Here is a 17,983-nt window from a genome sequence, read left to right on the forward strand (position 1 = left end):
ATACGTCACTAGGCAAGATCTAGTAACATTTTCTTTTTACCAAACTAACAAATACTAAAACCTCTTATATTTCTCTATATTATTATTATTGTTATTATTAATATTATTATTATTAGCTAGTTTTCCAAATTTACAAACTAATTTCAATTAGTTTTAAGTGTTTTCAATTTTCCATTCTTTTTTATTTTAGTTAGTTAAATAGTTTTTTTTCAATAATAATAATAATAATAATAATAATAATAAGTAACTGACATATATATTACTGTATATTACTGGCATCAGAAACTCAGTTCAAGCTAAAAAACTAAAGTTACACAAGACAGCTGCCATTGTGCAGGAGGCAAGGTACACCCTGGACATGTTGCTAATCTATTGCAAAGCTATTGTGGAACCCGCCTAGGCTATATTTTTAACTAGACTTCATATTTTTGAGTTTCATTGCCCTGCTTTACCAGTGTGTAAGTTTACTGACTCATTGCATGTGTTCATATTTGGTCAACAAAGCTCATTCTAATAGATCAGAAAAGAAAGTTGGCATCTGACCTTTTGGATATAAAATGTAATGATGTTATCCTATTAGACATATGTGTGAAACCAGGTGAATTTGGCATTAAAAAAAAAAGCAGACAAAAAATCAGAAAGATCCAGCTTGTTCATCCTTAAGTGCAAGTATGTGTTTGTACAGATTCCTTCAAGGGATAGGATACAATATGAGGAATATTTTATTTAAAAGTTAGGAAAGGACTGAAATAAATAATTTACAGGAGAATGTGACAGATAGACAGGCATTATGAAGACCTTTGGCCACATCTGTCACCACTGCAGAGGGTTAAAACAATGTCACAGTTTGCTGGACTAAGTGGACATGCAGAGTGGTGGTGTCATGGCTTCATTGTAAGCTGTGGTTTGGGAGCTTAAGTTCATGTGAAAACACAGATGCTGCCATCTTGCCAAGCGGTTAAAATATACAATATCTATTAGATTTGCCCCAAGCAGTGGTGAATAATGTATTACTGAGTGTAATTAAAAGCCCATGAAAGAGCCCCTGTTTTTCTGAAGGAATTATTAGATGGACTTGGGCTTTTGAAGAAGGCACGACTGTTGTGTAGTTCAAACTTGTAACCTTTGAGGACCACAATCCAGGCCACAGTGATGGCAGACTGTTGATCTTACACAGTGACACGACTGACTTGCTAATTTGGATCTTTGTAATCCAAAGAGACCAGCATGTGACATTACCACCTAATGACTGAAGGTTAGGCAAACACTGCAAACACTCTGAATAATTTAACAGAGAAAGTGCAATACACTGGTAGCTACAGTACATACAATGTAGAGTATATAGCAAAGAGAGGTTAAATGCTAAAATTAGTGCTAAAAGCCATGTAGTTTGCAAGAGAAATGAGGTAATGAAAAATAATTGTACTTATTTACATTTATTTACACAAAAAATGTAATGGATTAATCCTGACGACTTACACATGTCCTTTCTTCACCACCACTGTCTCCATCTTCTAGGATGGTACACGTTAGCAGGAGATATGAATGCCTTTTATTCAGTCGGGGCCAATTAGGAATTGGCATACCGTATGGGAACTGTAGTACAGTGACACAGCTCTCGACTCCTGATGCATGTGCTCGAACATTAGCTTCTCTCCCAACGGCCAAAATTCAAAATCCACAACATCCAAGTGTAGATACAATGCTACAGATTTCCCCACTTTCTTGTTTATTTACTAAAGCCCCGCTGCACAAACTGCATGAACTCTAAATACTGATGCATCATGTGTCCTGATGGTGGATTTTCAATACCTGCTGTGAGGTAAAAGTGCTCTCTAAAGACTTTATTCTACCTCACGCTGTCAGCAGCGCGCAAAATCTTTAACCTAATCCCTATTAGGCGAAGACCTCTCAAATCTGATTAGACAGACTGCTTGCAAATTAGAAATAGTCCAAGCCACCTGTGGTATCTGTTGGAAGAGGCAAACACTCACTAATATCATTTAAACTGGAAATCAGGAATACTTTCATTTCCCACCATCTTCTTCATTTATTTCTTATTCTGGTACTTACTAGACCCTTCTCTGAGTCACCCAATATTTATTACTTTGTCTTTAAGTGCAAATAAGGAAAAGGAGAGATGAGGTATTTATGGCCAATAAGGCTGAGAAAACCTTATCGCCGGTAAATATGGCCAATAAGATCATTTCTGTATTGTAAATGGAGATTTCCTACTGGAAATAATACAAAATAAGCTATTCGATAAATATATACATGTATATCCCACACTTTCTCTAATACAATAACATAATCATTTATTTACTTCCTTACAAATAAAAGCATTCTCTTCTAGTCCTCTGTGGTACACTCTCTACGTATTTTCGCGTTTTTGCTGCCTTATGTGCTGATTAAGTGTGAGCAAAGATTAGGCAAATTGGCCATGATGTTGCACGTCCTAAAATAGCCCTCGAACGCTGCTGAGAGGCTTTGACCAGCGCTCGGAGGAGCAACAGATACACGCTTTCTGTTGTTTTAGCTGTTATTATTAGGATAAAATGGGAACTATCCGGTAAGATTTTGTTTGTTTCATCTATCGGCATGTTTGCTTATCCAGTCAGTCATTTTAATGTGTTTCAAGTGGGTTGTCTGATCTAGTGTATGGGTGGGGTGTGAAGGGCCTGTGTTTACGTTCACTTTGACTTGCTGATCACACTGTTGTTTGTTTACTGTTTATAAGTTATAAGTTACAAGACATTATTCATCATCATTTCCATGCGATCTTTACTGTACACTAATATATGTATCTTCTATTGATGAGAGCAACAAAGGCTCTGAAGTACAAATGGTGCTCTTTCAATGTGTCTTTTTTTAAATTTTAGATAGTGTTTATATTGACTTATAATATACAAATGTTTATATTGTATTATCATATTAATATAATCTAAATAAAGTTGCCAGTTTATTGGGTACACTTAGCTAAATGTAATTCAGTCTAACTGTTCTGTATTAAATCCTGTATTTGTGGAGTTTTAGCATGTAGTTTATGACACTGAACTCTGTTGCAGTATAACCAGAGGTGTTTCTATTACTTTGTTCGCCTTACATTAAAGTTGAAAGGTTTTCTCTGTAATGGATTACAGAATTTGCTCAGGAAAAATGATTATATTCTGCAGCCCTCTTTATGTACATTTGCAGTCAGTTTAGTTTCACTCACGACAACTTAAATGCATCCTAAAACCTACACACTGAGAAAATTCTAAAGAAAATGGTTTGTGGTAGTTTGATATTCATTTATTTTATTTTTTCATTATATTTCACATAAACAGCTAATGTCCTTTGCACTAAGCCAAAAGTGCAGTTTCCCTATTACTATTGTATTATTTCTCTTATTGTCTATATTATAAGCAACTTTTATATATCTTGGTTTCATCAAATTAGAGAAAAAAAAGGATAAAAGCGACTTTGACTACACTGAAATGGCCTCTCTGTTCTCTTTTCAGTTCCCTCCAGACAGTATGAGCACTACACCTATCCAGGAACCCCCTACCCAGGGACTGTCCTCTGGGAGTGGGCAGACCTTACCCTCCCGACCCCTGCAGCTCTCGTCTGACCCTTCAGCTTCTAAAAGAGTATGTTTCTACAAAAGCGGTGACTATCAGTTTGGAGGGCATCGAATGGTCATCAATACCCGCACCTTTAAGACCTTAGATGCTCTACTGGATGTTCTTTCCAAGAAAGTGCCCCTGGCATTTGGAGTGAGGACTATCACCACACCCCGGGGGACTCACCTTGTTAAGGCATTAGATGACTTACATGATGGAGGTGCTTATGTGTGCTCTGACCAGAAACGTGTGAAGCCAATAAATCTGGATGAAGTGAACCGGCGGCAGGTACCTTGGAATACTACCAGACCGCTCAGTGCAGGGCGACGGCGGCGGCGTCAAGGACTCAGATTTGGTCAGTTTGGCAGCAAGAATGAAGCCATCAGGCCAGCAAAGGTCACTGAAAGGGTGGCAGTACGGACACCAAAGAGGCTTATGGTCATCAAGAACAGGGATCCAAGTGTTAAACGCACAATTGTTTTGCAGAGAAGAACAGCTCCAACATTTGATGCGTTGCTGGATTACCTATCGCAGATCCTGCAGTTCCCAGTGCTGAAACTCTACTCTACAGATGGAAGAAGAGTAAGTTCTCGATAAACTGAAAATAGGAATCATCACTAGTCCTGTGAAATGGGTAAAATTTCCAAAATAAATCTTTATGTCATCAGTGTTACATGTTACATGTTGCTATTTGTCCACGTTTTCAGTCTTTATCCTTTACAAACCAGATGTTTTTGCTAGTTTCTGAACAAAAGGGATGGAGGGATTTAAATATCTGAAATACTGGATTACTCATGAGTTTTACAGAGCACAGTTCATTCTACTGGAGCCACAGAGGTGTCTCCCTCCACCCACACCTTCCTCACCCACATTGTTAGATCAGGAGCTCAGCGAGGAAAAAAATCTGTCTAAAGGTGTGTGTTTGGATAGAAACAGATCGAGCTATGCACCTACTAGTATTGTTCTCAGATAGATACCGACAAATGTAGGGTGTTTTTCTTTTAAGTAAATGTAGCGCAGTTACATTTCATTTTAATCTCACTCTGCAATCAGTGAAAATAAATTTGTGCAATTGCCTCAGGATTGTAGGTGATTTCTAAAAGAAAGTTTTACGAGAAGAGAAAGGAGATAGAATTTGATGGTTCGAATATTTAACTATAACAGCCAAAAATAACACAAGCACATAGGCTTAGAACTTGGAAATGCATTTTTCATTGTCTATGTGGGTTTAAAAGGAGCAATGTTTTTGTGAATTTTAAATTGGCTCCCTGCTGTGTGAGACCTGTGTTTTCCACTTATTATACTTTCGATGTATAGCAGTAAGTATATTACTTTCTTTCCAAAGACACCTCAATCTATATTAAGCAAAGGTGTGTCTGCCTGGCACAAAACAAGGATGGAAAAAAAAAAAAGCTACAGACAGACAGATATAAACAAATCTACAAAGTGGTTATCCACATTTTTTCAGTCTAATTACATGTTTAAGGTTGACTTTTTACTCTTGTGCTTGTGTTTGACGAAGCAACTTGGGCTTCTGCCAGACTTTTAAACCACGACACAAGGTCAGGCGATCAGCTGATCAGTGGAGTCTTCTCAGTTGTCACGCAATCGTAGATACTCAAACATCCGATTATTCCATAGACATTTAATGTACCAAATTAATTCTCTCAGTACCTTTGAGATGATGAGGATAAAGTCTTTTAGTTTAAATGTTTTTTTTTGTTTTGTTTTTTTAATTAAAGGATTATTTGCCAAGAAATATTTAAATTGAGTTACTCAGGTTTTGAAAATGAAAAATATACACACCACTGTGTGTCATTAGAGATTATTTTGATGTATCTGTTACAAATCCTGATTCATTTTGATGGTAAGAAAAAAAGAGTGAAAATTTTAGGCTTTTATTTTTAATGATCTTTGAGATATTTGTGTTCAAACATCGCCTCTGATGGCATGAAAATAGGTTGATGGTTCGCTTTTAAAAAAATTATATTTAACCTCCTAAGACCCGAACTTTTCCACTGCATGCATTTTAATTTCTCTTTCATATTTGGGCATATTGGGACCCGATGAATGTATAAACAAAGAATTACCAGATTTTTTTTTTAAACCTGATTTGTGTTTCTAAGAAAAATGAGAGCCACATATGAGGATATTCGTTTAAAATTTCAATAGAACAGTAGCAGTATAATGTCCTTGTAGGTGGATATCAGCAAAATTGAGTATTTTGGTCTAAATAATCCAAAATGTGATGTCCATATATGTGGACGCCAGGTCCTAGGAGATTAAAGCTAAAATTGTACAGGACTCGTTCTATATGTTTAACCTTTGTACCATAAAATGTGTGTAAAATATGCAAATCTGAGACGATCAAACAGAAGACCAGTGTTGATTTGAGAAGGAATGACGCAAAAATAAAAGAATCTAATTTTCGGCAGTTTTTAAGGGATATAAATTACAGACTAAAATTGTGTTATTCAAAAAAAAAGCTCAGAAGTGCATAATTTAGAATAGTCACATAAGAGTAAGTGATGCATTCATAAGATGAAGAAAATCTGCGGTTTCCCATGTTGAATGTCAATCTCATTTCTCCTCTTTTAGGTTGATGGTCTTGCTGCTATCATCTTGTGCTCTGGAGTTGTTGTGGCAGCGGGCAACGAGCCTTTCAGATTAGCAAACTATAGTTTTCACAGAACAGGCCAGATGGCACAGGCCATGTTCCTGGAAACTGCTGAACCATCAATGTTACAACCTAGAGCACGTAAGTGTTAGTTTACGCCACGGGGAAAAGGAAATATGTTATGTTTTGTTATTCTATTCAGTTACTCTCATACCTCTCTCATACGCTCTCTGTACGCAAGTTTGAATCTATACAATCTTTTCCTTGAAGTGTCAAATCTCTTAAAAAAGCACAGAGTAATCTCACGTTGTATCTTGTTTACTTTCATACCAAAACAATGGTATAAAATAAAAATGGTAGATTTTTTGTGGGTGTCCGGATTAATTTTCAAAAGAAAGATATGAGAGTGAAGCACATAAGCATGCTTATTATAATTTCTGCTATTCTATTCTTTGAAGCACTACTGCAAAATCTTTACGTGACCCAAGATCTTTTTTCTTTCTTTTTTGTCCCATCTCTTCTCCAAACATCTCTGAAAGCAGAGAATAAAAAGTCTTTCTCGAGCGGACGAGGATCAAGGAACTTCTCCGTGTCATCAGAGCGATATATTGTGAACCAGATAAACAAGTCTCAAAATGGCCACCTGCATCCCCACAATGGAGTACTTGAAGCAGAAGCCAATCAGCATCACACATCTATGGAGATGTCCGGAACTGGCAGGGAAGATAACGTGAATCAAACCTGCATCGTACCTCACGATGATGACATTGAAAAGTCTTTCCGCGTGAATCAAGATGGCAGCATGACTGTGGAGATGAAAGTTCGTCTGACCATTAAGGAGGAGGAGATGCTCCACTGGACAACCACACTCAGCCGCACCAGCCTTAGCAAGAGGGCAGCTTGTGCCTCAATTTCTGAGTCAGGCAACCGCTCCCCTGACTCGAACAATGTCATTCCCAAAGACTCCTCTAGTATCAGCGAGGAAGAAACGAAAGAGGAGAACTTTCCCTCCGCAGCTGGAGGCGTCGGCTTTAATGATGAGCGAACATGTGAAGGATACACTTCAACAGCTACGAGAAAAGCGAAAAAAAGTGTCAAACGCACTCCCACACCTGGTCCTCGACATGTTAATAAAAAGGCGTCTATTGAGAGTGTGAAGAGGGTCACAGAGTCAGGGGTGCAAGAGAGCATGCTGGGACATTATTCCTATGTGGAAAGGACAGCCGATGGCGAAACAACGGAGGGATACTGCCTTGTCAAACACAGCAGCAGCAGCAGCAATAGACCCATCCCAAAACCTCGCAAAACAGCATCCGCAGGAATGAGCAACAAATGCACCCCCTCCTCCATCAGGTCATCAGGAGTTGCTGAGGTCCTTCAGATACAGAATAATGGGATGGAGTTTAGAGAGACTGTGATGCATATTTATGAGACCCAAGGCTGCTATGACAACTATTTGGCGAATCAGGAATATAGTGTAGATGGCGTTCCTTTACATGGCTTCCCTCTGGCACCACAAAGTAAACAGTCGACTGACTCAGGGCCTCATTCATCGAGTAATGATTGTGATATAGATTGTAGCTGGCAGCCACCCACTGCTGACTCACTGCAAAGGCAGAAAGAGGAGATGCTATCACTGTCATCAGAGCCAGTATCTCTGACACATGAGAATACAAACAATCTGTCTTCACCGAGTGAAAACGAAACCAAGAGAAACCTTCAAATTCTAGAGAGAGTAAAACTAGACAACACTCCAAAAAGCACGACGAAGAAAAAGATGACTACGTCTGCCAGGAGCCAGAAGAGTTCAACTTCAACAAGTAACACGGATAAAAAACCGAAGGAAAGCCTAATCAGCCCCTCAAAAGATAGCAAGCATTCATCTGCTGACAAGCTAAGCAGTAAGGTCAGTGTGGGGAAAAGGAGTGTGAATTCTTCTGAAAGTGCTAGAAGTGGTCAAAAGAGTAAAGGAGCAGAAAAGAAAGCAGAAAGTCTCCAATCTAAGAAATCCAATAAAGGTGAAAAAACACCAACAAAGAGCTCAGCCTCATTACTTAGAACAGCACCACAGAGACAAAACACAAGCAAAGAAGCTGCTAGCGATATTGGCCACAATGTAAATACTCCAACTGGAAGGCCTCAAATGAAAAAGAACATGTCAGACATTTTGCAACCCAACAAATCTCTTACTAAAAAGACAACTAGCAAGCCAAAATCCATGCCTGAAAGCGGAATATCACCAACAAAACCGCTTGTTTCGATGCCTTCTCTCGATCCTTCACCCTCCGAGATCCACCAATATGTTGAGAACTGGTTGGAGAAAGTCACCCCAGACCAAGTGCCATATCCAGAGGAGGTGATCACAGAGGAAACACAATCTCGAACAAAGGTTATATTTCAGATAGGCGGAGATTCTGAATCAGATGAAAAAAATGAATGCCATACTAATTTTGATGAAAATAACCCATCCTCCAATGATGTTATAAAGGGATCATCATCTTGTCTATCAGTTCCTCTTAGCCACCAAGAACTAACAACAGTACAAGGTTTAAGTGTTTCTATGCCAAATGTCAGAGCTGACCTTGAACATCAGGAGAACAGACTGAGGCCACACAAATCTGCAGAGGCCATCTGTCCAGCTGGTGACGAAACATCTTCATCATCTAACTTTTTGAGTCCCAAAGCAAAGATAAAGCCTGCCCTGCAACAACTCTGTTCATCCATTCAGTGCATCAGAAGAGCCTCTGACACCAACGTGGCATCCAACCTTGAAAAATCTAACAGCCTTCCCGATTTCCCGACACAAGTAGCCTCAGTGTTTGGCTCGTCGTGTAAAGCCTTTGTGTCATTCTTGTCAGTGATGACTCTGAGAGATCACCTCATAGACTCCACACCACGAGAGGATAAAATATCAAGAACCAAGTCAGAGGCGATGCTAATGATGGAGTCCCTGCAGAAGATTTCGGCCATCGAGGACGAGGAAGAGCAGAGAGCAAGTCTGACTGATTTGCAAAGCAGAGCATCTTCTCGTTTAAGACAGAGCTGGAAGGATTTCCAGATTCTGAGGGAAAGGCTTGAAAGTGAACCCCTTTCTCCCAAAGTGTCAGAAACGGAGTTTGCGCTCGATGTCGTCTCTGAAGGCGGCGATGCATTTGAGGAACAGCATTCGGGCATTGATGAGCTGATGGAGGAGCTGAGCATGCCGCAAGACCTCAGGGAACAGATCGCTTCGACAATCAGAACTTTTTACCCTGTGGAAGAGAGCCAGTGTGTAGAGACTGATCGAAACCAGTCAGACTCAGAGGAAGATTTAGAGCAATTTGTCCAGGACTGTAACGATGAAACAAAACAATCACTTGAGTCTGATAGTCGATGTGTAACTGAAGACACTCCTGATGCAGTTTATACCCAACAGGGACAAATAATAAGCAAGTCAGAGCAGCCTAGTGAAACCCAAGAATCACAGACAGAAAAAGAAGAGTTATTAAAAGACAAAGAAAATGAGACAAAAGAAGAAGAAAGTGGCAAAGAGGAACAATTAGAGGAGGAAAAAGAGGTAAAGATGAGGGAAGATGAAGATACAAAAGAGACAGAAGCTGATTGTTACACGACTGAAAAGGAAGATTGGGAAAGAGAGGAAGAGGAAGAAGAGGAGCAAGAAGCAAAATCAGGGGAAGTAAGTAGTGAAGAATCTATTGATAAAGAAGAGGGAGGGGCATATGAAGAGGAGGAGACAAAAGAAGAAGAAAGTAGAAAAGAGGAACAACTAGAGGAGAAAAGAGAGGTGAAGATTAAGGGGGATGGAGATACAGAAGATGAAAGTGAAGGGACTGAAAAGGAAGATGGAGAAAGGGAGGAAGACAGAGAAGAAGAGCCAGAGCAATCAGAATCAGACGAAGACAGTGGAGAGGGGTCTGTTGATAAGGAGGAAGCAGGGGTGGATGAAGAAGAGCAAGAGACAGATGGAGAGGAGGTGAAAAAAGAAGAAGAAAGTAGAGAACAGGAACAACTAGAGGAGAAAAGGGAGGTGAAGATTAAGGGGGGTGGAGATACAGAAGATGAAAGTGAAGGGACTGAAAAGGAAGATGGAGAAAGGGAGGAAGACAGAGAAGAAGAGCCAGAGCAATCAGACGAAGACAGCGGAGAGGGGTCTGTTGATAAGGAAGAAGCAGGGGTGGATGAAGAAGAGCAAGGGACAGATGAAGAGGAAACAACAGAGGAAGTAGATGAGGTGAACCAGCAATATAGAGATAGAACAGACACAGAGGCCGATAGTGAAGGGACTGAAAAAGAAAATAGGGGAAGAGGGGAAGAGGGAGAAGAAAAGCCAGAGCAATCAGAATCAGAGGAAGTGAGTGATGAGCAATCTCTTGACAAGAAAGGAGCAGGGGCAGATGAAGAGGAGGAAGAGATGACACTGGATGAAAGAGAGCTGGGGGATGAATTAGGAGAAGGAGAGGAAGAAGAGGCTGATGAGACAGATGAAGATTTTATGAATGAGGACCCAACTCAGTATAGTGCTGAAGAAACAGATGAGAGAGAGGGTGCTGGGGAGACAGAGGAGGAAGAGAAGATAAATGAGAAGGTTTGCGAGGAAGGTGAGGAAAAAAGCAGTGATGGAGGGGAAAATGAGGAGAGGCATAAGGAGGAGAAAGAAGATGAAGGTGACAATGTGGAAGACACAAATAAAGGGGGTGGAGTAGAAAATGTAACTGTAGAATTAGAGCAGGAGGAGGAAGAAAATGAAGAGTTACATCTTGTTACAGGTGATGTAGAGCAGGAACTACTGGAAAGTACTGACGTATCTGACGATGAGGAAAAGAAAATTGGGGATGGTATTGAGGCAGATGAGGAAGAGGAGGTGGAAGCAGAAATAAATGGAGTTACTGCAACAGATGCAGAGGAAAGTGTTAGTGAAAATGCAGATGATGACAAGGAAATGGAAGAATTTAATGAAGATAGAAATGAGCTAGAAGTTGAGGATGAAAAGGAAACACAGCAAATAGAAGAGGTTAGTGAGGGAAACAATGAAGAGGAGGAGGTAGAAGAAGAGAGAGAACAAGATGAAGAACATGAGGAGGAAGGTAGTGGAGATTCTGTGGTTAAAAATACAGAGGAAGAGAGAGCAAGGACAACAACAGACGAGGAAGAGGTAGACGGAGGAAGGGACATGGACACAGAAGATGAAAAGTATGATGAGGCTGAAGACAGGAGGAGAGAGCCGGAGCAAACAGAAAGTAGTCAGGAGGAAGAATCAGCAGAAGAGAGAGAATGTGGAGAAGAGTTAGAGAGGGATGAAAATCTGACAGCAGGTCAAACTGGAGATGAAGAGGAGAGGGAGGATGATGAAGAGAAGGAGCCACAAGAGAAATTAGACCAGGAAAAAAAACAAGGCACTGAATCCCCAAGCAAATACTCCTCTGAAGGTCAGTGTGCTGATGACAAAGGTAACGGAACAGACACGGTTACTGAAACAGATGAAGGAGGAGAGATGCTTACAGAAAGAAGTGGCAGTTTATCTCATCCAGGGGAAATATCCCAGGAATTACTCGACTTTGTGAACTATGCCCTCCGGTCTTCTTCGCTTGTATTCATATATGACAAGGATGGGAACATTAGGATAGAGCCTGATAATGCTCAGGTTGTAAAAACCAAGCAAAGTGTTCTTCTGAAAAGCAGAAAAGACAGTTCATACGGCTTAAAATGCCTGCCAAGCCCGAGCACCTCTGATTTATCTGATTACAGACCAGAAACATCAGAGAGCGGCAGCTATAGAACTCAGGAGTCTGTAGATATTATGTCAGAGAGTGGAGGAGAGGCTTCAGAGAAACCTTCTCCAGTCTATACACATTCAGCTGTCCAAGCTGAGAGGACAAGTCTGGAACTGGCTAGCTCAAAGTTGTCTGTTGCAAGTAACTCAGGAACCTTTCCTAGTTCCAGTGACTCAGGTACTAAAGCCTCAAGGGAGGATCTTTCTTACTTCAGTGCAGCAAGCTCATTAAAAGCAGATCGTGAAGCCACCACACAGGCTGCACAGTGCATTTCTTTTGTCTCACAAAACTCAGCGGATGGGGTTTTGATTGATCAAGGCAGATGGCTCCTAAAGGAGAACCATCTCATAAGAAAATCTCCTCCAGTCTCGCTGGGAATGTACAGCAATTTGGACAGCACATCCGTAGACACAGGTCAGGAGAACACTAGCGACGATTCCCCGCCCCATTTCAAAACTCAGCACAGTCCCCTTGCAGCCATATCCTCATCAGAACTCGAGGAGATGGCAAAGCCTCCGACTCCAAAGTGCATCTACTACAACCTGCCACATGGTAGCGACTCGGACCCCTTTTTAGATGCTTCAAGTATTAAAAGCAGTGCTCGAGGCAGGGGTGTCAGGGTGTCACCTACTATTGACACATCAAAAACCTGGGCAAATAAAAATGGCAGTCAGTCTTCCTTTGCGTCAGTGGAGTTCAGAATCCCAGACAGAAAAGTTCATCCCGAGGGCGAGTCAGCGGTTGTGACACAGCCAAGTAGGACATCTGGTGGCGTAAGCCATGTACTACAAGCACAAGACTCAATGGACAATCTGCATTTGAGATGTGGCCAATACTGCCCCATACTATGATATTTAACAGAATCAGCTGCTAGTATTGACTGTGTTTGTTGTTTAATGTCATGCAACTTGAAAAATTTGTTGTTTTATCTGTAAATAATTATGAACCATGAGAGTTGTGCCTCTTATTTGCATTTGAATACAGAAAAAAAGTCTAAATTTACGATATTTTTTGGTGCTGAATATCAGGTAGTGTTTGATAGGATAGAAGAATGTAAACAAATAAGACCTATTTTTCTTCTCCCTCAAATCTCTTGAACATCATACGGGAAATAAAAAAAAAGGTCATCTGTAATAGAAAGCAGATTTCATTGCTTGTATTATTTTACTGCTGGTTTGGGTTTGTCCAGAACATTTGTTTCTAATAGCTGTTTGATCTTTTTAGATTAAAGAACTGATTTACTTGCAAAAAATCTATAAGTTATAGGTTTCTTACCCAGGCTCATTTAATCAGCAGGATATATGCTACTTGTGAATTGGACTACTGTAGTACTGGCTTTTTACTTTAGGGTTTGGTTGAGGCCAAAAATAGAGTACAAAGGAGTGAAACTGATTGGGTGAACACAAAACTGATACTGTTGCTTTGGTTCTGTAATAATTGAATGCTTTCTTATTTTATCAACATATCAGGATGTGTTAAAGTGGTCATCAGGATAACCAATGATAGAAAAGTGAACATTTTCATTTCTGAGTTTTTACTTTTTTTTTTTATGTGCCTTCTTTTAACACCCACACTTTGGGTGTGAGTTGAAATGTTGTATGTACAGTCAATATTTAACTTACATTGCTATCTCTATTAAAGGTGTACCTGTGTTTAAAGCCTGTGTTTACATGTTCACACGTCCACAGTGGAGAAGTTTTGGAAACAGAAGAGATTATTTTTGGTGGTTTTATTATCCATCGTCTAATCAATCACCCAGTCAGTCAATCAATCATCACATCAGTGAGTCAGTCCATGAGTTTGTCAGCTTGATTTTTAAAAAGATTTAGGTGACAAACGCCTGTGGGATGTTATTCTCTCAAATAGAAAATTGACTAATGTAGCCCAGTTATAAGTAGGGGTTAAAAAAGGCAGCTCAAAAAATATACACTCATCCCTGTCTCCTCAAAATAATTTCAGGGTTGAGTTATAAAATAGTGAAAATAATCCTATTTGTGTTGAGTGCCTAGAAGCATCTCTGGGCTCTGGTGGTATTTGACTTTGGTTACAACTAAGTGAAACATGTGAATTTTGAACGAGCCGTAGGCTTACATTACTCCGTTTATCCTCTAAACTATTAAAAGATGTACTTTAATAGACTGATTTTGGATACAAAATTGTTATCTACTGGTTGTTGTTTTAAGTCTGTGTTTTAGTCCGTGTACACTATTTGAGTCTCACTCATCCTCGGGCAGGTGAAGGTGCAGAGGAGAGTGCGAGTCATCTGCAGCTGTCACTCGGTGTCAGCAATGGCCCCCTGATGCAGTCAGGCATATGCAAGTGACACTTGATGTGATCGTCATTGACAGGCTAGCTTGTAATATGCGTGACCAGAGGGATCTTATCCTTGAAACAAGTCTGACCAGACGGCTGCAGGTGGTAATTTGAACAGGGATAATTCATTTCGACATTTACATGCTAAATATTTGACAGACTACACATGATGATTTTATGCTAATGTGAAGGGAGAATGCTGGGAAATCCTATTAGTGTGTGTGGGTGTTTCCGCTCCCTGTCCCTGTGCCTGACCCTTCCCTGCAATCACACACACATGGACACGCACATACACACACACACACAAGCACAGAGTGAGACAAAGAAATACAGAGACAAAGAGAATGGGGGAGAGAGGTCTTTACAAAGTGACCATTCTGGATACTTTCCAAGGGTTTTGTCAGTCACTATGGAGATTTGGAAAATAGCCCTTGCACTTTAATTCCTCTGTTGTTACCATGGTTCAAAGGTATCCAGTGGAAGCGAAATGAGCACACATGCCTGCTCTATGTGTTTTGCTTACCATTGACAGAAAAGATCCAGCTTAAAAACAGCAGTAAAACAAGCAGTATCGCTAAAACTGATAATGTTCAGTACTGTGCAAAAGTCTTGAACACCCATTATTTTTTTATATGTTGCTTCTAATGGAGCCAGACTTTCTTTTAACTTTTAAAGTGTTCTTAGTGAATAGTTCTACAGGCATTGTGAAGGTCTTTCAAAGTTCTTGAGCCTGACCGTTTTCAGAGGACTTTTGGTTTTGTTTGTTCGGTTGTTAAGTCACTTAGGACTAAACTATAAATCACTCAAGCATAAAAAAGACCCTAAACTGGAGAAGTGACAGACAAAAAAATCTACACCAGATAAACAGTATCTGCTAAGTTATGTCCTGAAGAAGTAACTGAAAATTCCAGAACCTGACCTCACCTGATCCATCTACTGTTCGCCGAAGCCTCATCAGAAATGGACTCAGTGGAAAGGTGCATATCAGGAATCCATTCTGAAGGAAGGGAAACAGGGAGAAAAGGCTGAGGTATGCCTAAATACACAAGAACTGCTATGAAAATCAGTATCAGGTCTGATGGAGTACTGAATATAAATTGGAAATGTCAACATTGAAGCAGTGTGGGATCATCTTGACAGAGAACGGAACAAACAGCAGTCAACATCCAAAGAAAAGGTTTGAATGTCCTTTAAAAAGCCTGGAGAAATATTCCTGAAGACTACTTAAAGACAAGACATACATATAAATGTCCTTGTTTAGGTGGTGTTTGATGTGATTTTTTAACTCTCTAAGAATTAGCATTGACCACATGAATCCAGTTTTAAACAGGCTCTACTTTCCCCCACTGATGATAACCTGACTCTCACACTGACTTGACAAAAGCCCACAGAAGCCCCTGCCGTGGATTTACAGCCTTTCTTTCTCACGTTAAGATTTATGACTGTCTGCTCTCTGTGCATTAACTCATGTGCAGCAAATACTTTGTGCTCAGATTCTGCCTACAATTAATCTGAGCGGTCATGACCCGCAGAGATGCTGACCAATTTAAAAAGACCAAAGGAAAAAAGAGAGAGAGAGACTTTTTGCAATCTTCTCACCACAATAACTAATTTTCACAACCTTATAGCTGAACACATCACTTATGTCCTGTGAGAATCGATGAACAGTGCAGCCACTGTCTCCACTTTAGTTCTGCTAAATAATGTTGGGGATGATCACTATGGCTACTGGTGCGCACGGGTTTGTGATTCACCATCATGGGAGATAAAACAAAGGGTTCCTTTTTGCTTTTACCCTGCAGTTTTGAAGGGACCACACCCAGAAATAAGATTGAACTTATCTGTTGCCCTGCGCCATTACAGAGTGACTGACTCTGACTGATGTCGAGTCTTATTTGATTCTTTTTGTACGCCTCCTTTAATTAGCTCCCCCGCAGGGCTGTTGCTTTGGAGCAGAAAAGCGGAATCTCAGCAACAAAAATAAAAAGACCAAGCGATACATTCCCAAGAATGGGAGCTATTTGGCCCAAACTGTTGCACTGTCAAGCGCCGTGCTACACACAATAATTACGGCCTACTGTCTGCATTCTCTTGATGCAGTTAGGTGACAGATCAGCAATACACAATCCCTGCTCTGTTTGTGTCAATCCAGGCCTCCTCTGTCTCTCTCTGTGGCCAATACTGGCAGAGCGGGATCATAATGGGCCTGGGAGCAGGAATTTTCATGGCCCCCACCCTGTTTCTAAGTGAGCGTTGATCATGTGAATTTACGTAGCTGCTTTTGGTAATGGGCTTCCACTGTTTTACTCAAACCATGGCCTCATGTTTGCATGCTCAAGCACCACAAACTGCTTCAGTTATTATGCTTTTGCCTATCACTTCTCCAGTTTCAAAAGTTTGGAATTGAACTTTTGAAGTTCTCTTTAGATTTTAATGTTTCACTTTAATACTAAAACATCTGTGGGCCATATTGTACAAAATCTTCCTTGATACCTTTAACTGCATTTTGCCCTTTATGCTGGAAGTTAACTGGAAGTTTCCTTATTTGATTCGTCCTTGCATGTCTTTGGCAAATGCCCCTTTGTAAGATTTGATGCTTCTTTAAATCCCATGAAAAAAAGCAAAAATTTAAATGGCTCTCGATACAGATCTGACCACACACATAAACTTCATCAACTTTACAAAGATTTGTTTAAAAATAGAAAATACTTACACAATCTCACTTTTCAGGATAGGATTCAGTGACAGTCATCTTGTAACAACACAACATGAATGCTAACTTAAGAAATTAAAAAAAACTGCTCCAAAACCCCCAAATCAGTATCAAAATTGACTTCAAAGCAGTTCACGTCTCATACTGTGATTTTATTGGATTTGTTTATATAATTGCACAAATAAAGAAAAGACAAATAATTATTAAACAGAAACGTGGGACTGCTTTCTTGCACAATAGCTTGCACAGGATGTTTCAAAAAATTTGAAACACCCTGTCTCAGAGTGATGCTGAAAAAATATTTCATGCATTTCTACTTTTCTATTGAGTAGTGTAATTTATTATTATCAGGCTATGCTGAAAAACTCCCCAAAAAGCCTTCAGTTGATGCAAAATGCTGCAGTGAGAGTACTGAAGGGACTAGAAAGAGAGAGTATATTTCTCTATGCATAGTACTCCACAGTACTGTATCACCTCAAAAGAACACTCCCTGAGTCTGGCTCTGCCTGAAGCTTCTTCCTATTAAATGGGAGTTTTTCCATCCCACTGTCACCAACTCTTTCCTCATAGGGAGTCATCTGATTGGTGGGATTTTCTCTGTATTGTTGTAGGCTCTTTACCTTATAATATAAAGCACCTTGAGGTGAATGTGATTTCATGCTATAAATATGAATTGAATCGAATAAAAAAAATATTGACCCCTGATATTGCTGATAATATACATACATAAAGCTTTTCAGTGCCTTTCAGGTTATGCGCCAGAGTCATGTAAACATAGATTCAGATGATTCTTTCTCATTTATCTGCACACTCACTCACATTATTTTCTGCACATTCAAAATCAAAATCAAAAAGCAAACATTTTGTGTGTTCTGGTAATTTATTCAAAATGAGAGAGGTGAAATCCAATTTATACAATCACCATTTACTTCTTACTTGATTAACTCGCACAAACGTCGACTAGAAC

The 17,983-nt window shown here is 39.9% G+C and overlaps 1 protein-coding gene across 2 annotated transcripts; it reads left to right on the plus strand.

Annotated features, from left to right (window-relative positions):
* The first annotated feature begins 3,312 nt into the window (after nt 1-3,312).
* Nucleotides 3,313-13,083, plus strand: LOC146647920 (uncharacterized). Of its 2 annotated transcripts, XM_085389684.1 has the most exons (4): nt 3,313-4,184; nt 6,201-6,360; nt 6,762-10,441; nt 10,631-13,083. In XM_085389684.1, the coding sequence occupies exons 1-4, from the start codon at nt 3,477-3,479 to the stop codon at nt 12,839-12,841; spliced, it is 6,759 nt and encodes a 2,252-aa protein (XP_085245810.1). In that variant the 5' UTR covers nt 3,313-3,476; the 3' UTR covers nt 12,842-13,083. The 2 variants fall into 2 exon arrangements, with proteins under 2 accessions (XP_085245810.1, XP_085245809.1); XM_085389683.1 differs by having other exon boundaries at nt 6,762-13,083.
* Nucleotides 13,084-17,983: the final 4,900 nt, after the last annotated feature.

Source organism: Rhamphochromis longiceps, linkage group LG18 (genome assembly GCF_057381845.1).
Source record: "Rhamphochromis longiceps isolate RC_006_pf linkage group LG18, R_longiceps_female_GT1.1, whole genome shotgun sequence".
NCBI lineage: Eukaryota > Metazoa > Chordata > Actinopteri > Cichliformes > Cichlidae > Rhamphochromis > Rhamphochromis longiceps.